This window comes from Xiphophorus couchianus, chromosome 2, assembly GCF_001444195.1.
Source record: "Xiphophorus couchianus chromosome 2, X_couchianus-1.0, whole genome shotgun sequence".
In the NCBI taxonomy this organism is placed as follows: Eukaryota; Metazoa; Chordata; class Actinopteri; order Cyprinodontiformes; family Poeciliidae; genus Xiphophorus; species Xiphophorus couchianus.
In genome coordinates, this window is record NC_040229.1 from 13,140,365 (window position 1) to 13,161,924 (window position 21,560).

General features: G+C 38.3%; 1 protein-coding gene across 1 annotated transcript; it reads left to right on the top strand.

The window, feature by feature from the left end:
• Positions 1–1,973: 1,973 nt before the first annotated feature.
• On the top strand, positions 1,974–21,479 carry LOC114157572 (proprotein convertase subtilisin/kexin type 5). The gene is made up of 16 exons (XM_028038653.1): positions 1,974–2,252; positions 4,697–4,900; positions 4,982–5,050; positions 5,202–5,241; positions 9,300–9,445; positions 10,705–10,899; positions 13,537–13,623; positions 13,729–13,927; positions 14,010–14,233; positions 14,316–14,558; positions 15,603–15,848; positions 18,371–18,566; positions 18,846–19,051; positions 19,217–19,317; positions 20,381–20,552; positions 20,641–21,479. Exons 1-16 carry the CDS (start codon positions 2,066–2,068, stop codon positions 21,009–21,011), a joined length of 2,886 nt encoding a protein of 961 aa, XP_027894454.1. The 5' UTR covers positions 1,974–2,065; the 3' UTR covers positions 21,012–21,479.
• The last annotated feature ends 81 nt before the right edge of the window (positions 21,480–21,560 follow it).

Below are 21,560 nucleotides of genomic sequence, written 5' to 3' on the forward strand. Positions count from 1 at the left end.
TGTAGGCTGGATGAAAGTATTCTTACAAACTGATCAAAAGTTGTTATTTTCAAAAAGCACTTTTAGTCTGATTAAAATGCCTCATCATTCAATTTGTTGAATCTGTAAACTCTTCACTTAACTGACTAAAGCTATTCAAGAACACCTTCAGGTTATTTCAGAATAAACTAAATTATTTTTTGATTCTACCGCATCCACTTGAGATAGTCCAAATGAGTTTGAAGAAGGTCTGACAAACAGTTTGTAAAAGGTGAATTATTTTAATCTGCTGTGTGCCTAAAAATCTCAACAGAATGTAGCCTTGTCCTTTTCCCATAATAAGAATATTTCACATCCCTCTGAGTCCTTGACTTCTGCATACAAAAAGAAAGATATGCTTATCATTTATTTTGGAACACTCTTCCTCTGTGAGAAAGTAAACAAACGCTCTTCAGAAAAATGGTGGAATAAATTTTTCCTAGTGGTTAGATGTAGGAAAAAGTTTAAACAGTGCGTACTTCGACAGATGAGTCAGTAAATCAGTGTGAGAGATACCAGCTAACAACTGCGTCTACAACAAGTCTGATCCATTTATTTAAAACTTGGCTCTGATGTTTTTTGTTCACTCAAATGTTTTGAATCTTTCAGCAAGATAGATTTTCTGAGATGCTGACATTTCAAAATTTCAAGAGTGGAACAGCATTCCAGCATTAAAGTAAATCACCCGGAACGTCAGCACCAGTGTGAGTCACTGTTGACGATATTTTTTTCTTCAAACAAGGACAAGCGACCTAGAGCAGAAGCCTGAGCTGGTTTTGAGAAAGTAAACAACATTTGACCCAAAATGGAGGTACTCCCATGACCTGTAATTTAATAAAGATTTCTGGTTGTCCTCCACACCTTCCTATGTTGAGACCCCTTTCATGCATTCTTCCAAACTTTCCCTAAGACCAATAAGATGAGAGTTAAACTTGTGCATGCAACTGACTTTATTTTCATTTTTGCATAAATTAAGTTTGTGCTTATTTTACTGTTCCAGAAAGAAATTGTGAGAAATAAGATTAAATCTTTATCAGCAAACCTGAACATTTACTCTTCAACTCCTTAAGATAGATTTCATCTTTGTATCTGATTACTTATTAATAATTACTTTAGCTTGATTGCTCATAGTTCAAATGTTGATTCTCTTAGTTACTAGATGCAAAATATACAACTGAAAGACTGAATATCCAGTCTTTCAGCTGTATATTGAAAATATTTTAATATATCTTTCAATATTCTAAATATTTGCAGAAGAAGATATTTTAAAGTACAATCAACTAGTTTGTTTTGATACAATTTAGACTCCCATAGAAAGATAATTTCCTCTTCAGATCTATGATGAATTTGAGACTGCTAATATTTTCTTATGAAACAAGACTGATCTAAGCTTTAATACTGGGGCTTCCAGTAAATCATGTGCTAGCTTTAATATTCAGAAATATATCAAACCTACCTATCCACGTCACAACCCTTTATTAACGAGATCTTTTAGCCTACTTTGTGTCGGTAAGGGCTGGTGGTATATGGCAGGCGGAGCTGTAACTAATCACAGTCAATGCCTTATTTAACAAGTGGAGGTGTATGTGACAGGGTGGGGGAATGGTGTGTGTGTTATGTGTGTTTGATGTTTGGGTCTTTTTCACGCAGGGGAAGATAGTTTTGAATAGCTTTTCCTCCTCAACTGAAATAATTAAATGAACTATCTGCTTGCAAACTGATTTTTGTATTAACTCAGATGATCTGTTTCTGATGTAAAATATGACATTATTGATGTCACATTAAGTGCATGCTACTGAAACAGGTGCTTTGCTCTAAAATTGACGTTCTCTCGTGATCATTTATGAAATGCTCACCGCGGTCACTTCTCAATCTCCTGATGCGTCACTTATCAACTGGTCCAGCAAGTTATTTCTGTGTAGCCGCACACACATCCACACACATCCATCAGACAGCCAGCGCACCTGCAGCGCGGACATTGCGTCTCTCTCAGACCTCCCTCTTCGCCGCTTTCCCCCACTTTCACTCGTAGTACTAGAGCGCAGCCATGAGCTCCATCTCCGCGCTCATCTTCCTCTTCCTCTTCTTTTTGTGCACTGGATTTATTGGATGTAAACCCTCGTCGTCTTGTCCGAGCGGGCAGTTTCTGCTTAAAAACCAGTGCGTCCTGTGTCATCCCACCTGCTCCGAGTGCGACGGACATGAGCTGTTTGACTGCACTACCTGTGGAGTTTGTGAGTGAGCGATTTTTCTTAAATGACCTAAACTGGGAATCAGCGTTAAACTGATAGCTTTGTCAAATGAAAGATGAGGGTTAAACTTATTAATTTCCCCCAGAGCCACTTTTCTATGGTTCACCTTTACTCTATATAAAGGTCTCATTATTTAAAGTCGCAATATATCCAGAAATGTAGACTTTCCATTGCTTTCCCCCCCTAGTTTCTGTTCGTTGTTGTGTCTCTTGTCCTCTAAATGCCACCCAAGTTCAACAATCCTAGTTATTCTTTTTTTTCAAAGGGGCACTATTTAATGGTTAACAAAGCTGAGTGCTTTGTGTTGGAGAAGGGACATGGTCTATCCTTCCCTCTTGTTAAACATTCAAAGAAAAACCATAAAAGTTGCTGATGTTTCTACCTGAGGGGCAAAAAAATGTAGGTGCAAACATTTCACTGTCTACTTTTCAGAGTGTAATTTGATCATCTCATAATGGAGCCTTTGTTAATCAAACGGGAAATATACAAAGTTGTATTGACTAAAAGTAGGATTCTTGTGACAGGGTTGTGGCTGTCTATTAAAAATATGCATTTAATTAGGAAAACAGTGGGGATAAAAAAAAAAAAAAAACAGTTATGGCTGACACAGGTGCAGCTACAGGCCCAATGTAGTGTGAAAAATTAACATTAAACACATTAGGATTTCTCTTGATAAATATATTTCTGAAGAAGCTACTGATGTGAAATTCACTCCAGATGTCAGTCACAACCCAAGTTATTTTCACAAGATAACTACTGAACAAAAATTTTAATTGAAATTATTCAGTGCTTCACAAGAAAACCATTTTTTTGATACCTACTGCCTTTGCCATATAGTCTGTCGGATGCATTGTGCAGGTGTGATTTTCATCAGTTCCTGTTCAGAAACTGTCTTTAAACTGCCTTAAAGAAAATCTTTAAGGATGGGCTTTTCCATGCACATTGACGTTCAGTTCTTTCCATAGAATTTATGTTCAGTGGCTGAAAGGGTCAATGTTTGAAGTTTTATTTTATTTTCAGTTTTATTGGGTCTGTGTTTGGAATCATTGGCTTGTTAAAGAAATCGATATCAAGATAATAAACTGCAGTCAATCCCTTTATTCAATTACTTAAGTCTACCAGTACTACGTAGATAAATAGCTCAAAGCTGTGATGTTCCTGCTGGTTCGGGGGTTTAAGGCTGATGTGGGGTGCCATTGTTCCTGGTGTGCAGTGACATCTAATTACATACTGTGGTATACTTTGGCTCAGATACTATTGGATAAATAATAAATCAATTTCACTATTTATCCAAGTTGTCTGCAGCAAATTTCAAACAGGCTTTTAGATACTCTTTCTTTGCTTAATGGTCAGGGCAGTTGAATGTATTACTTATTGTTATCATGATCAAACAGTGCCAGCTAATTTCAGATCTTTCTGAAGCTCTTTGCATTGCCTTTGGGTGTTAGTTGATTCTGCAGCCTAACATCTTATAAGAAACACTTGGTCATGACTGTTTTAAAAGGAAACCGTTTTTTTTTCCCTTCACTGATTATGTTCTCAATAGAGCATCCAGAAATTTGGGAACACAACATGTTTATAACAATACACCTACTATATTTTGCAACAATGAGGTTGAGGAGGACTGAAAATGCTCTTTGGTTTTACCCATCATGACATGCACTTATGACATAGCTTTGTAAAGAGGAGACTTTTCATAGTCCATCATGATTAAAACAGCTAATGTGAATTTGCACTGACAAGAAGTTGGATTTAATTCCAATTACTGACAGATCTTAACTATTTTTAGTGTTCCATATCTTTTTGCAACTTCTTTTCATCACATGTTCAATACCTATTCCCTTTACCTGTCCATTCTGCTACACAAAACTTGATTCATGAAATTTTTTGTTTTGGTTCCTATCTCTGTGTTTATTTGGAGTACTGCCATCTGTTGCGAATTTTATGTCAATAGGACCGTAAAAAATATATTGACTGAAATAAAATTATTAGTGTGCAGAATACTTATTTTCCCCACTGTAACAATAATAAGCCTCTGAATGAGGCTCTGAGCCTGATTACTCTCATTTGAAGCATCACCAATCAGTCTCTCTGCAGCGATCTGTTAGTTGTGGTCAATATGTTTGAGATGCAGTCATTGCATGCTGCTGTTATCCCATTTTATTACTCATCTGATTGATTCCCGGAATGTCCTGGTCCTTAATCATTCGCACTGATTCGCTCGGTGAGCTTTTCCATCTGTTTTAGTGACAAATACTGAACATCTCTGCAGCAACTGTGCTGCGTCATCTTTCTTTTATACCTTGAATTGCATTTATGCCCTCATTTATTGTCAGAAACATAATGATTTATGCATCTTTATTAGCAATAATAATACAATATCGGCTTCAAGGCTGTAGGTTGAGCGTCTTCCTCTTCCTCCACAGATGAAGACGGACAGGAGCGTTTCCTGCACCAAGGTCGCTGTCGGACGCACTGCCCCAGGGGATTTTACCCTGACAGGGGTCACTATGTCTGCCTGCCCTGCATAGCCAATTGTGAACTCTGCACAGATGGCAATTTGTGTGCCAAATGCCGGGAACACTACAAACTTCAGAATGGGGTCTGCCAACCAGCGGTGTGTGGCATAGGTAAAAAGGTGAAGCAGAGTCAGTGTGTAGGCTGTACCTTGATAGAAAGACCTTTATTGTTGCTGGTCTTGTGTGTTTCAGGACGGATGCTGGACCCCGATACAGGAGAGTGCATCAACTGTGAAATGGCCTGCAAAACGTGTTCTACAGGTAAACAGACTTTTTTTTGTTTGATCCCCATTCTCTTACCCCTCATGTAAAAAAGTATTCTTACATAAGGGGTGATGATTTTGGTGGAAAGTGCCGTTTGCTTCTTCGTCTGAATTCTAATTAATCCCCTTTTCTCCTTTGTACTGAGAAGACCCTGAGATTTGCAGCAGCTGCGTTCAAGGTTACTTTCTGTGAGTCTTTTATCTTCCTTCAGCGTTTTCATTCAATAAGTAAAATTTCCATTACTTACATGTTTGCTGTTAGAAAAGTCAGACATTGGGGTGTGATTATAACCTGTAACAGAAATGCTGCACCAGTTTATACCCAAAGCTTTTTTTTTAACCATGAAGAAAGAATTATTGAGGTTCTCAAACTCTTTTGTCTTGCGCACTATGTCTTGTAAAAGTAATCACGCTCCTTCATCTTTTTCAATTTTTTTATGTAACAACTGCAGATGTTGCGGACCAACACAAAAGCTGGGCATGAAAGGAAAATTGTGTGCATTTTTTTTTTTTACAGCTTAATGTTTGAAAAAGTGTGAGCGGAACAATAGCTTTCTTCTTGTCACTCTCTCATGAAGGTCATATTTGTGAAGTCACCATGGTAAAAAATTGCCCCGTCTTTAGATGATGTTTGTTCAAAAATATTCTTTAATAAAACCTATGAGACCCCCACAGAAAAGTTGTATATATATTAAAAAGTAAAATACACACTGGTTAAATTACACAATGCAGAAGGAAGTATTTTAAATTTGTTATTGTAAAAAAAAAAAAGAAACATGAAAAGCAAGTGTCACATTAATGTGATATGCTACTTTGTGTTGGGTCCATATCTGTTTTTTCTTATTTCCATAAATATGGAAATGACTCTGGTGGCAAGTTCTTTTTTTCTCCTTTGTAGATGTTTTCTCTTTATTCTTAGATCTAAAAGTAGGAAAAACTAATAAAATAAATCACTCTTATCTTATAACTTAACATTTTAAACTCAATTTGTAAATGTTTCATGTTTGATAAACAAATTTTATTTTATTTCAAAGAATGCAAAAATGTTTAGACTACAAACGGCTGTCACATAATCCTAATAAAATACATTAAATTTGTTGAATTGAATGGGGCTTGAATACTTTTGCAATTCACTGTGTTTTGCTCTAAGATGTTTATCTTAGGGCTGCATGCTGTTTCAGTTGTTAATGACGTTGCTTTGGAACAAAAATGTCCTGGATTTGAATCCTTGTCTGAGGTATTTGAATGTTCTCCACATACATATGTTCTCTGTCAGTACTCTTCCTCCAACTGTCAAAAATTATGCATGGCAACTTAATTGTTCTCACTGAGTGAGTGAGTGTGTGCATCTGTGATTGTTTTTCCTGTGTGTCTCTGTGTTGCTTTGTGTTGGACTAGTGACATGTCTAGGGTTCACCTCAACAGTGACCACTGAAGACAGGCAGGATCACAAGGGGGCAGTCAGTGGGTGAGAGGCTGGGGACATTCTGGGCAGGTGGCCAGTCTTTCTCAGTGCAACCAGCGCTGGAAAACAATTATACATGCACACAAATACATCGAGCGGTAATTTACAGTGGGCAGTGGTCCTAATATGTGTGTTTTTCCCCAATTGAAGGAAGCTGAAGTAACCAGAGAGAACCTGTGCATGCATGAGAATGTGCAAACCCGTAAACTCCTCTGAGCAGCTAACTGAACAGACTGGATTCAAACCCAGAAACTTCTTCTTACTCTTAAATCTTACTGTTTTGTTTAAAAAAAAATATCTTAGCCTTTGTAAATAGTAACATTCCATACCATTTTCTGAACACTTCAGTTGAATTGCCTTCTTTATATCACAGGAACACTTTGCCTGGATTTCTGTTTACAGCAACTTATCACTTATACCCAATGAGAGAAACTGGTTTAAGAGCTTGAACAGAACACCAATTGTGTACTTCTCCCCCGAGTTTAGGCCTCCTGGTATGATGTGAGTCAGGTTACCTTCCACTTTCAGTCACAAGCTGTTACCTGAAACTCAGTTTGAGCTTAGAAGAGACCTAACAGAGCATGTTATGAAGAAGAGGAGTAGAACACAGAGAAACAAATACATGAATACCAGACTTTACCAACTTCCTGTGTGAATGACAGGAGATTATGTCTTAAATGAAATTCTCCACTTACCTCTTTTCACAGGTTTACAGAGATACTCAGTCTTTCTCAGTGCATGTAGCTGAGTCAGACTAATGACTTTAAAAATGTAAAATGACAGACCATCTCAGTAATTCCTGTAGCCACAGTTATTGTTGCATCTACCATGGGTAGCACAAACCAATAAAAGAAATCCAATAAACTATGAGTCAATCGTAAAGTGAAAGAGCCACCTCTCTGGGATAGATTGTGACAGTTCCCGGTGCTTTAAGAGCTGCCGATATTTGAGTTTCTGCTTTCAGCCGCAAAGTAAAAATGTTAAAGGTTTTGAAGATGGACATTTTTGGTGTAACTATGAATCCCTGGGGCCTGTGTCACTGTTGAATAAAACACTTGCTGTTGGACAAAATCTCAGCATGATGGATGCTTGGTATTTGTTGGCATTTATCTTTCTCCCTAAGACGCCAACGAAATGCAGCTAAACTGGAAAATTGCTGTGCTCAATTCGGAATATAGCTTAAACCACTCATTTTAGGAATTTTATTTAAAAAAATATGCACAAGCTAAAGTGTAGTTACACCAGTTAGCAACAAAATCATGTGGTAAAAGACCTAAATGAAAGTTGCAAGGGATTGCTAATGTGCTCTCCTGGAATGCATAGGCTAATATTTGCAGAGAGGGTTTCTTAAACATCCCACAGATTCTCAAGCAGAGCATCATCTCCTAGCTTTGAGACAGACCCTTGGTCTCCATCTGCAGCTATTGTGAGTGAGCTGATGGATGTGGTGTGGCGTCTCCAGCTGTTCTTCCTCAAACAGATACCACATCTTATCACCAAACCCACAGCAACGCAGTTGGAAGTGCAGCTTGGACTGTCAGTGGTCATATTCTGTCATAGAGGAACTTGTCAAAACAGGCAGCAAGAAGGGGTTCTATTACAAAAGCTGGGGAATAACTATTAGGCACAGGCTGCATATGAGCTACAGTAATTAGTTTTACTTAACATAGAAAAGCAACAGTTATTCTGATCCTTCCATGTACACAAAAAAAAAATCAAAAGGATTGTCTGAATTCAAAAAGTATGATACTTTCTTGCCTTTTGCATTTTTATAGATAAACACACTGCAAAATTTGTATTTTTCTGACATTTTGAATTTTATTACCTAACCCTAACCCTAACCCTATATCAATAAAACAGATGGATGTTGCTCCTTTAGTTTCCAAAACAAGACTACCAATGATTTTTGTGTCTGGAAATTATTCCCAAGCCATCACATTTGTAATTTTTTGTAAGCATGGCCAAAGTGTAACAGCTTTTGTTCTGCCAGACTGTGACTGTGTAGTGACAGATGGGGGAGGGGTGTTCTGACTTACTCTCTAGTTCATAGCTGAAGAAAACATAAGGCACTCCCCTAAGTTCAATGACATCCCAGTAAAAGGACTTCAAACTATTAGAATGTATTGATTTAAATTTTTTAACCAGCCCATGCTTAGCAGTAGCCAATTTTAAATTATTTGCTAATTTTTTTAAGTTTAATTTAAATTTGCTTAAAAATTGCAAATTTACGTTTTAATTTTTAAGCTTAAAATTGCAACTTAAACAAGAGATTCAAGCTCTCAGAGAACAGAATGAGAAACCATTTTTTACTTTCTGTTAAAAAAAAATGCTCCTCTTTCTAAGCTGTCATACTATTGTCTGAATGAATAAAGCTTTTGAAGGAGCAGTGCATTGAAGTCAACAATGCAGCTGCAGGTGTGCCATGGGCTGACACAGGGCATGTTAAGGTCCCTGGTTTCCAATTCATCTAGTCTCAAAGTTGAGTGTGCTGTAGCCGCTTGCAACAGCAGTCACCTTCATCACTGTGAAAACAGCAGCTGTTTTCCATGGCCTGTTTTTTTCCTGCACTTTCACCAACGCAAAAAAAGAAAGGAGAAAAAAAAGAAGAAACTTCATCTTGTTTAAAAAGCATGACAGTTAAAAGTCAAACGGTCATTAACCAATTACAAATACTTGGAGCGAGACAATTAACTTTCTAATTATTATGGATTTTTAATCTATTGGATGCAAATGAATATTTGGAATGGCATTTGGTGGTATTTGAATGAACCATTCCTTACAGTTTCAGACAGAAATGCCGCAGACACTGCCCTCAGAGCACCTACGAGGACCACGTCGGTGGAGTCTGTCTGTCCTGTCCAGCGCCATGTGAGGACTGTAGCACCAACACCCGCTGTCTCGCCTGCCAGCCGGGTTACTTCCTGAACGGTACTACTGCGAAAACATATATATTTCCTTTACTCCTTTATTTAAAAAAAATGAGAGTGAAGTGCAAGTGACAGATCCTGACAGTTCTTATTATTGAAAAGAGCTTCGTTTAGTTTGTGTCTCTGAGCATTTATCCTTATTATAAACAAATAATGGCACTCCTGAGTCTTCATTTGGTTTGCAAATCAGGTGAGTGTCAGCAAATCTGGGAGGAAAAGATATGCAAATGTATGGTTTATGCAAAGAATGAATTAGCAGTGCGCTGTTCTCTATCAGCAATAAGCTTAGAGACTTATTGTAGAAAAAAACGAGGAGAAAAAAGGTTTAATATTAATAAAGATGAGCAAGTGTTCTGTCACTTTGCTCAATTGGACAACTGGGTGTCCTTTGGAATATATAATTTGGAATATATAATTTTATTATGTGTAACCACAAGGTTCAGCCTTAAGATGGCTGTTGTGGTTGTATGTCCAGTAGAATTTGGAGAAAAAGCAACTCTGAAGAAGCAAATGAGAAATTTAAATTGTTGCTTTTTTTAAGAGGAACTACAATACTGTGAAAAACTAGTGACACTATTACAGATTTCTTTTGTTTTTCTTAGTATCACAGCTAAATGTTTTAGATCAGAGTTTTTCAAAGTAGGGTTCACAGCTCCCTCAGGGACCACCAGAGGGGCCTCAGAAAGCTGGAGCAAAGATGAGGGGAAAAAAAAGGAATCTTATATTATTTTAAATCATACATTTTAATCTGTATTTAAACCATAATATGTTATCTGTATTTCAATCATTATTAAATAAATAATTTATTGAAATGTTTTTTGTCATGCTCATCTGTCTGATTGGGTGCCAGTCAAATTTATCCGCAAGATAGCACAGCAAACGCAAAATGGAAAAAGTTTCTTACAAGAAAAAAACTGAAGGAACAGCCCTGCTGGGAAGGACACTGCTGATTTTATTGTTTAGGTTGATTTGGAATTTTTTTTTTATTTCCTAATTATTAAAAACTACTTTAATTATTTACTGTGTTCATTTTTGTCTGCAAAAAAAATAAATAAATAAAAAATTGCTTAGTGACATCTAAATAAGGGACAAAAAAGTCACAAACAGAACAACTCTAAAGGTAGTAAATACTTGCTCAAATTTCTACATGACTGATATTATTTATATTTAATCAGTTGAGTTTCAAAGTATTCATATATTGTATCATTAGTACTATTTATGTTCAGTGGAATAAAGCCACTTTATTTTTTGCTGTTTCAGGAGAGGAGTGTATAAAACAGTGTCCATCGCAAACCTTCAGTGACTCCAGTGGGTGGCGCTGTCAGCTTTGCCACAGCTCGTGCCAGACCTGTCATGGGCCTCATTCTACAGACTGTAATCTCTGTCTGAGTGGGAATCTACCTCTGCATGGACAGTGTCCCCAGGTTAACTGCCCACTTGGCCAGTATTTTGATGGTAAGTAGAAAAACCAATATAAAACTTAATTTAATTTGGCTAATGATGAAAGTAAGCTAGCTTGCTGAAGAAAAAAAAGGCTTGAGTCCAGATTTGATGATGAGAGTTGTTAAGTAGCATTAGAAGGATGCAGTAATCAAGGTGCTTCACCATCACATTCTGCTCATTGCTGCTAAACATAAATCAGGACCATAGATGCTGTAAATCAGAAGGGTTTGTGAAACAAAGAGAGAACACAAGGTCAATAGTTTATCAGTTTCAGCTCTGACCTTGTACCAACCAGTGTGTCCTATTAGTACGTTTCTTTGTGTTGACAATTCCAAAGAGTTTCATTAATTATCAATAAACTGCCTTTGACATAATTGATGACAAATATCTAACACAGCTAAATCTTGACTTTCAAAGGAAATCAATGTGTGTAGAATATGATTAACTAAATTACTGACTGGTGCAGATTTCTAATTGAAATGTCTGTTCATGTACAGTTCTTACACTAACTTTTATTTGTACTCCTTTCTATTTCCATTTAATGTGTTGGTCAACATTTCCTAATCTTTAACCATTTTAAATTAAGTGGTGCAAATGTCCAATTGAAGTTTTTAGTATTTTGACATGTTTTACCAGCATCCTATTTTATGAATAAAGTCAGAGAAGTGTCCCCAGCCCAGCCTAAGGCTGGAAAAGATGGCACAGCTGATGGAAGAGGGCACACATGGGCTGGGCAACACACAAGATATCTAAAGGTCTGCTCATGTTTCTCTGACATCCAGTCAGATTGGATGAAGAATGTCTATGAATAACAATTTTCAAGTCTTGCCACAAACTTTGAAGTGGTTTCCTGGAAGGTGAACACTACTGTAGTTTCCAGTGTTATGCAGCCTTTCCAGATTTTCATCCAGGCTAGGAAACAAGGGAAAGCCAAAACAGAAGATAACCCTTCATGCCAACAATAAAAATACAAGTGTCTATTGCATTCACAAACATCAACATATTATATATGTTACAGCCAGAACATTGCATCAGTTTAAAAATGTACTGCAAAGCTCTTTTATCTAACTGTCTAAATTCTTGCGCACTCATTGTAACCTGCATTTGTCATTTGTTGGATCGGAACCAACACCATAAATTACATTTTAATCTACAGCGGATCTTTATTTTTATTTATATTCAATAACAGCAAGTGTTTGACATTTTAGAATTGGGTAACTTTATATGCCAGTGAGCTGTATGGGATTCCCAGTTATAAAGTGAGGCAGAGCGAGCAAAGTAACAGAACAGCCAGTTAACGCATCAGCACAAAACTGAACGTAGATCACAAAGATAACATCTTACATTCTTGATTGATCTGTGAGTAAAAACAAATTTCTTTGTCCTTCAGTTGGTATTAAAGTTCATACTGACATTAAACTCTTACTCTTCCTAGTAAGAGGACTTCTGAAGCCACTTTATTATTGAAATGGTAGCCACTCTTTTCTGATTTTTATTTCTTACAATTTACTGCACGATTGCATACTACTTTTATGTTTGTTCATCATGTAAAATATCAGAAAACCACATCGAAGCTTGTGGTTATACTGTAGCTTAATATGAAAACTTTGTGAAGAATTTGTAATTTAACAAGAAGCTCTAAATGTGATGCTGCTTAAATATTGTTAGATTCGACTGTTGGCACGGACAGTTTAGTCTTTGTTCTATCAGTTCAGATGACTTTGCCTCTCCTCTCATGGTTTTGCAGCCCTTTTACTGCCAGTAGGATGTCATGTGCCTTTTCATGAGGAATGGCTTCTGTGCGCATTATAAAAGCCTGATTAGTCCCGAGCTACAGTGATAATTGCTTTTCTGCAAAGGTTCTTGTGAAACTCCGCTGGCTACCTGTCAGGTCGAGGCCCTTCATCACCAATTAGACACCTCCGGGAAGTCTGCTCCAGACCTTTCCACTGTGCTTTTATTACTCTGAATACTGTGTAAAATTTTCTCCTGTCTTTCCCAAAATCTTTGCTTCAACACAAACGGAAGACCTTTCAAAAGGTCTCCAAATGGTGTGTGCCATCATAAATATGTCCATTGATTCTGTCTGGGTGAAACTGGACACCAATTAAGTTGTAAAACCATCTCCAGTCAGGGTCTGTTTTGCAAGCAAAATACAGAATTTGACTTAACTTTAACAAATTGTTGTTCATGAATTATTGCATTTTTTTTCTCCTTATTTTATATCCTAGAAAATCTGTACATCATGAGATCATTTTTTCTTTTTTTTTTGATTGATATATCTACAGTGAAGAATACAGAGAACAAGGGGGGAAATGAACGCACAATAACACACAAGTATATCTATGCAAATGCCATACAAATGTTACAGGTAAAATAACAAATACAAACATACACAGAGAAACAAAAGCGTGTAAGAGCCAGAGGTACCACTGTTAGATGTCATGTGTTTCAGGAAAAGGTTTTCTGCAAATGTTCATAAATTTGATGCGTTTCTTATTTTTCAGTAGATCATTTGTTGCAGGTTTCATGTACTTTGTCATCAATTGTGCTCGGAAAACACCCTCCGTTTTAGCAGGCTATGCTGCCCTCTACTGGTCGTAAAAACTGAAACGTTTGGCACTTATTTTTTACATGTTCAATTTTCAGGGAAATTTGGTGGTTGCCACTCGTGCGACCCATCCTGTAAGACCTGCTTCGGCCCACAGGCGCTGGATTGTTCCTCCTGTTTCCAAGGTGCGAATATTAACTGTTCACTACCACTGCAGGTTGGAACATGATTGGAACACTGCAAACATGCACATTTTTACACTTCATGTTTACATTTGTGTAATTTCACAGGGTATTTCTTGGACCTGGAGAGTTCTTGTGTAGAACAATGTCCATCGGGCTCTTATGCGAACCCTGCCACCCGGCTGTGCGAAGACTGCTCACCAAACTGCGAGGACTGCGTAGACACCAGTGATAATTGCATCAGCTGCCCAAAAGGCAGCAACACATTTTTCCTGCACCAAGGCCGGTGTTGGTCAAATTGCCCAGAGTAAGCAGTATGGTGAATAATATAGATGAGCTGTTGTTTCCTCTACATGCGCTGTCAAATGTCTTCCTTGCTTTACATTCAGAGGTTTGTTTGAGACTCCAGACGGTTCATGTGAGGCCTGTGATAGTTCCTGCCTGACTTGCGATGAGAACAAGTCTCAGTGTCTCTCCTGTCCTGATGGCCACTACTTGGAGAGCGGCACATGTAGACTGAACTGTTCACTGCGGGCATACCCAGCGGAAGACGGTACCTGCAGACGCTGTCCTCCCCACTGTGATGTCTGCTCCGATGACAGAACCTGTTTCAGTGAGTTATTAGATCTGTTCTAGATTATTGCCAAAGCGTAATCTTGTGCAGTTCTGATTCTCACCTTGTCTCCATCTTACAGAATGTACGTTCCTCTACTTGATGCTAAATGGTGTGTGCAAAGCCAGCTGTCCCATGGGTTATTATGAGGACATGGAGGAGGGCCTGTGCACTCAGTGCCACCCTACCTGTGGCAGCTGTTCTGGACCGCTGCCGGATGACTGTGAGACCTGCTCAACCTTCAGTCCCAAGCTCTATAAAGGTTCATGTCTCAAAGACTGCCCTGTGGGTACCTACTATGAGACATCAGCTTTGGAGTGCCAGGGTAAGCTTCCAAACTCAATTTCATGATCTTTGCTGTCTGTGTTTTAAAGGGATTAATACCTTTTCAACATTTCCACAGTTTTTTACATGACAACCTGAAATTTCAGGGCATTTTATTCAAACTTTACTTGACAGACCAACATTAAGCATTCCATCATTCTAAATGAAAAAGGTTGCATGTTTTTTAAAACCTTTTTCACAAATAAAATTCTGAAAAGAACGCTGTGCATTTATAATCAATTTCCTTTGCTATCGCTAAATACAGTGAAGTGAAACCAGTTGCCTTGCAAGTTTATGAAACAAGAGTCCATTAATAAGTGTAGCATTTAATCTCAATACAAATCCAGCTGTGACTCTGTGGAGTCTCCAAAGCCGTCAGACATGAAAATTGATTTTCTCTTTCAGTCTCTGTCCCATCTGACCGACTAGAGCTCATTTGTAAAGAAGAACTGGCAACATTTGGTAGAGACAAACTTGAAAAACGGTCACTGCAGAGAAAGGTGGTTGATAAAATATTATCCAGGGGATAAAACAAATGCACTACTCATTTTTCAGAGTTAAATTTGTAAAAATTTAAACTATGTATAATTTTTCACTTTGTACATCATGTATAACTTTGGGTTGGTCTTTTAGAAAAACTACTATATTTGACAACATTCCTATATTATGTTGTATCATATATTACAAAATAAGAGGAGAAAGAAAAGACAGCATTACTCAGATGGAGTTTTTCTATAACTTGTTTAAGCAGAAAAAAAAAACTTTTTTATCCAGTCCACAATTCCTAGCATATTCTTTTTGATTAAACATTTTTTCCCTAATCAAAATCTAAATTGATTTGGAAGCTTGAAATACCAAAAGTAACTGTAATACCAATAAGAAATAGATTTGCTTGTAAAACTTTGTCTACTTGTCATTTAAGTGTTTGTGGCTTATAGAAGGTCATGTAACGATAAGCTCTTACCGTTAAGTCACTTCCTCTTTCTTATATAACAGCAGTGACGATATTTCACCAGTACACACTAACTTGGTTGCGTATCTTCAGAATGCCACCAGACTTGTATGAGCTGCAGTGGTCCAGACCCAAACCAGTGCACCCAGTGCGAGAGGGGACTGGTGCTGGATCCCAGCACCTTGCTGTGTGGCGTCACAGGAGACGAGACGTGCCCGACGAGAACGTACCTCCACGACGACCAGTTCACTTGCATGGGCTGCCACAAGCACTGTTACTCCTGCCAGGGCCCCGACAGTGATGAATGTCTGACCTGTGCTGTCCCCAAATACCTTCATAGTGAGTGTTTTCCACCAATGTTGAGATTCTCAAAGGAATGTGATATATATGCAATACAAATGACCAATAAGTAACTGATTACTTCAAGTCAGTTGAGGTTACTACATTTGGATACACTGAGATAAACATTGTTGCAAAAGTCATGATGGTTATGTAATGGTTTTGTAGGGTTCTGATTAATTTTGAATTATGGTATTTGGGGTAATGGTTGTAACGGTGGTAGGAGTTCGTCCTGCAATCAGCAGGTTGCTGGTTTTAACCCCGCTCTGCTGTTATGTCCTACTTCACCCACCTTGAACTGCTGGTAGTAGTCAGAGGGCCTGGTGGTGCCTACTGGCATGACAGCCTCACTTCTATCAGACTGCCCCAGGGCAGCTATTGGTACTATTTTGTTTAAGATCCTTCTCAGAGTTTGCATACTAACAATGATGTCATCCACAATATGCAGCAGTATCACATTGTGAGTATCTCTCCATGTTTTAGACCAAGAGTGTAGTAAAACTTGAGCAAGACTTGTAAATTACTCATTATACTACCCATTACTCTGCAATAAAAGCAGTGAAAAGACACCATCTGGATGACAATATTACATTTATACAATATTATTATCAAGTTTATTCAAGATAATTGTCACATTTGCACAATATATTATAACGTTTGTGCAATATAATTATCGTGTTACAATGTGATGGTCTTCAAAAATATAATTTCTTCCGTGACAGCACTACGCTTACATAAAAACCAGACACTACGCTTACATAAAAAATGCTTACATAAAAACCAGCTCTAACATTGCTGCCGTCCCAAGAGGATGTCCTTTATTTAATTTTCGGTTGACGTCCTGTGGTTTAGTTCAGGAACATCTTTGTAAGCTTAAGCTGAGCTACCACTTTGTTTGTAGAGAGTATTTTACTTCAGGTGGGTCATCCTCTGCTAAAGAGATTAAAAATATACACATTACGTTCCCTCCTTTCATCAGACACCAATAAATGACCCAAACTCAACTGTCCAAACTGAAACAGACCACTTAAACTGTCAAAACTTTCAGCTATCCTCAAACCAACTCAGCCTATTTGTACAGCAGTTGTCAAATGAACAAGTTCTTTACACAGCAAATAAAACTTAGAAACGGCATGCTTGCAATTTCCGATGAATTTAGCTTCTGTTTACATTTGATAGGTCTACAAAGCTGCAAGGCTATGTTTAATGTTTTCACACTCAAGTTCTGCATTTGGCTAAATAACAACATGTTGTTATACTGAAAGTTTTGCTCTACTTAACTTTGAAAGATGACTTGGTCTTGAAATGCTTTTTAACCATACACAATTCATTATAAATTCAGAACCCTCAGAAAAAAAAATCTAATTACATAAGACTGAAAATGAAGAATTTTTAATGCAGAAAGGTTGTTCTGGGTCTGGGACCATTATGGGGAAGACTGCTGACTTGGCAGTTGTCAAGTACAGTAATTACTAAAGAAGCCCTGTGGTCACAGTGTGCTGTATCCCACAATATAAATTCAAAATTGAGTGGAAGGACAAAGTGTGTAGATAGAAGATACACAAGCACCAGCCTTAAGAGGATTGTGCAGCAAAGTTGATTTAAGAGTTTGGAGAATATTCACGAGGTGTGGACTGGAGCTGGGGTTTCGTGCTTGTGATAACCACTCCAGAGACGATATAAGCATCTTACCTGGAGTGAGAAGAAAAAGGACGTGGGTGGAGCAGTGGAACAAAGAACTCTTTTCAGATGAAATTTAATTTGCATTTCATTTGGTCAGTGATGATTTGCGAAGCTGTCATCTGCTGGTGTTGTTTCTGTCAGCATCACAGCTATCTGTCTGGAAACTTTTGAACACTTCAGATCTCCCTTTACAGAAATATTAATTAACTTCAAACTTTTACTAGCTCGAAGCCAGAATTATCAAAATTGCCAGAAATAAATATTTGAAATATACCACTCTCTGTGTAATGTACCATGTTACTTATTGAATTACATTATAAAAACAAATTTCTTTTTTGCTGATATTCTATTTTGCTGAGATCTTAATGGATTCTTCCTGACTACTAACCAAAGGAAACATGCCCAAGAACATAATTTATAAAAAGAAAATAACTTCCAATGAGTTTATTGGAAACGAATTTGGCTAGACCATCATTAGACGTTTCCTCTAATGATGAGGTTGGAAGGAAATCAGGAGAGGGCGAGTTGATCCCAGATTAGTGGGAGAGCAGTGGTGTACAAATGTGATAACTTTGTCAACATAGTATCTACTGTACAATTTTATTTATTTTTATTGATGTTTTTTTTCCCTAAATTTCTGTTGCAGTCAAGGATAAGAATAATATATTTTTCAGTATTTTAAAGGGTTGGAAAGATGAGTAATGGATGCTGAATTCTGTTTTTAAATTACACAATGAAGATGAGAGCTGAGAACGGGTAAAGAGAACAGGAGCAGAGAACATATAGAAATGATTCAAATATGTGAACTGGCATCCAGTGTTCTTTATTTTCTCCTCCAGACAGCAGCTGTGTGGATGAATGTCCTGCTGCTACGTACTCCACAAGGCACGAAGCTGACGGACAGGAGCTGGGATTCTGTTCGCCCTGTGACCGTGTTTGCTCCAGCTGCACTGGGGCATCGCCTCGAGACTGCCTGACCTGCTCTGTGGGATACCTGCGGCTCTTCCAGCTCTGCGTCCTCCATTGCCCCACCGGGTACAAAACTGAAGCTCGACCTGATTGTTTTTAATCTGCACTGAAAGGCTATGATCCAAATATCACACCGTGTGTCTGATTTGGAAGTCACATTCTTAGAATGTAATTTTGACTGAGTGGCTCCCTGGGTGTTCGGTGGACTCCTACATATTGAGCCAAATCGATCCTAATTCATCTGATTCTCTGTTGCACATATAATCTGACACATATCTAATTACTTTTTGATGAATAATGTTTTTTGAATCAAATTATCCATTTGTCATTTATGTGTTTCTTCAGGTATTACAAACAGGGCTCTCGCTGCCAAAAATGTGACCCGTCCTGCGAGCTGTGCACAAGGCCGGGGCCAGAGTCCTGCCGGGCCTGTCTCCCTCCTCTCCTGGAGCTGAAAGGCACCAAGCTGTGTGTCGAACGCTGCCCGCACCGCTTCCATCAGGTCAATGACCTCTGCAAACAGTGCCATACCAGCTGTCAGACCTGCACAGGTACAGACATCTCAAGCTGTAGCATTTTTTTGTTCCTGTTCGAGTGAACAGTAGGCTGTATTGTTGAATCGAGTTTGTCTTTCTAGTATGTCAATGTTTGTAAGTAAATTTTCCCCATTTGCATAAGATTTTCAGATTAGTTATACAGTGTACATGTGATTTCAGACTCCTCGCCTCAAAGCTGCTTGACGTGTGACTGGGGTAGCACTTTGAAGGACAGTGTCTGTTACCCACGCTGTGAGGAGGGGCAGTACTTTTCAAAAATGGTGAGCTCACACTTAAAGTGGTCAGAAGTACTCTGTAAGACTACCTAATATTACATTTCTTCCTGAACAGGAAAAGCTGTCTTGTTCAAATTTTGTTTGGTGGGAGAGGCAAAAATACAAGCATGAATCTGTAGGATTAAAAAAAAGACATTACTGTAAAGTAAATCTACAGTTTTTTGCAAAAGTATTGTTATTTATCAGCTTACAACCACAGTCTTCATTTTATTTTATTAGCATTTAATGTGATAAACCAAGACAAAGTAGTGAATAATTATGAAAGGAAACAACACATTGTTTTACTTTTTTTTGTATGTAGTTAAATGTTAATATAAATACAGATATTCTGTGAAGGTTTGAAGCATCAAAATGAAGACCACGGAACTGCAGAGTTTGCTTATGAAAAAGAATCTTGAGTTCTGAAAATCACCAAAGGAGCAGTTGAGATCCGCAGCTCAAGCAGACTCTGCTGACAGCTCAACTTTTAGTTGTGCCTTCTATAAATCTGTTCTTTATGGAAAAGTATGAAGCACTAAGTTATCATTGAAGAAAAGAAGTTATAAGGTGTGTAAGCTTACATGTCATGTGGATGAAGGAGCTCTTATATGATAGACCAACAAGTATTTCTGGCCTACATGGGAGATGCTTTGTGTGTCCGAAACACATAAACACTGCGCTAAAATGTAGCGGTGGCAACATCATGCTGTGGGGATGCTTCTCTTTGTGGCTTTGTGGGGACAGGGAAGCTGGCCAGAGTTGACAAGAAGATGGATAGCGCTCTAATTTACACGGCATTCCTGGAGGAAATCATTGAAGAGACTGTAAATACTTACGACTGGGAAAGACTTTCATTTTCCAGCAGGATCAAAATCCAAAACATACAGAGTTAAACTGGAATGGGTTTGATCCAACCCCAAAAGGCTTTTGGCAGTTACATGACAAAAGATGGAAATGTTTAAGGGGCATAAAAGAAGTGACTAGTAGTTATTGAACCACTCTGCTCTCCTTTCAGTGTATTGCTCTGTGTATCATGTGCTGTGCAATGACGCGTGCTGCTGTTTGGTAGGAAACCTGTGAGCTTTGTGACAGCTCCTGCAGGCACTGCGTCGGCCCCAGACCTGATCAGTGTCTGACCTGTCACGCAGACTTCGCCCTCCATGCTGTAGAGAACCGTTGCTCCCGCTGCTGTCAGGCTGCAGGGAATCACACCAACTGCTGTGTTTGTGACACTCGCTCAGGTAAACATGCCAGCCACCCAAAGCATTTCAGGATTGTTTTGATAGGGGAAAAAAACTGTATTAGTGTTATCTTTTTTCTCTTCCCTAGCTCTTTGTGTGGAGGCTCCTCTGTCCAGGCCTGGAGATCACAAGGAGTTGGACACAAATATGTCCTCGCGGGCTTTAAAGCACACCTCAGCTGCTGTGCCCGTTGCCCTGCTGCTGGCAGCTGGTCTGGCGCTGGCGGTCTTTGCCTTGGTTAAGGCGCATTCCAGGAGGAGGCTTTGCTGGAGCCAAAGCTACGAGAGACTGAGTGGGAGTGGCGGCATCAACATGCCACACGGCGTGCCCGAGCCTGACAGCGGCGATGAGGTAGATGTGGTTTACACCAGCCGAGGCGGATCAGTTTATAGACGCTACAGCTTTATCCTTGAGCAGGACACAGACGCAGACCAAGATGTCATCGGAAATCAGTCTTAGACGCATCCATGCCAAGGTGTACTATCACTGAATGGTTATAACTGTAAAGTTTGGTTTAAAAAAGTAGTTTAGTTTATGTTTAGAAAGACATGGAGATGCATTTACAGATGTTTACATTTAATCATAGTGTTAATTTTGAGGCTTTTAATGATTATTTGAACATGATTTTGTTTAAAGTTAAAATAATTTTTAAAACAAGAGCTGCATGCACAAGTTTGAATTTGTGGTGGAATTTCTCTTCTCCGAGTATCAAATGTAATCTCTTACACTCCCACAAATATTTACATATACTGTCATGATGCATGTTGGAGTCTGTGCCAGAAGCTTGGTAATGGTGTAAAAAGGGTTTGGTAAAAGTTCAAACTGCTGAGGGTCATTTAAAGAAATTTTAGTGTGTGTGCATGTAAATGTTTCTGCACTGTGTACATGAGGCAAAAATCCCCAATAAATCCAAACTTGTACATCCAATTTTTTTTTCAAAAATCACTGAAATTTTATGTTGTAGAATAATTCCACCCTGGAAAAGCAATTATTAAATGCAACAATTAA

Excerpts from the sequence above, each read along its gene's own strand:
- LOC114157572 (XM_028038653.1), top strand. The coding sequence starts at position 2,066 with ATGAGCTCCATCTCCGCGCTCATCTTCCTCTTCCTCTTCTTTTTGTGC. Across the intron at positions 4,901-4,981 it reads ACCAGCGGTGTGTGGCATAG|GACGGATGCTGGACCCCGAT; the intron begins GTAAAAAGGTGA and ends TGTGTGTTTCAG. Across the intron at positions 10,900-13,536 it reads ACTTGGCCAGTATTTTGATG|GGAAATTTGGTGGTTGCCAC; the intron begins GTAAGTAGAAAA and ends TTCAATTTTCAG.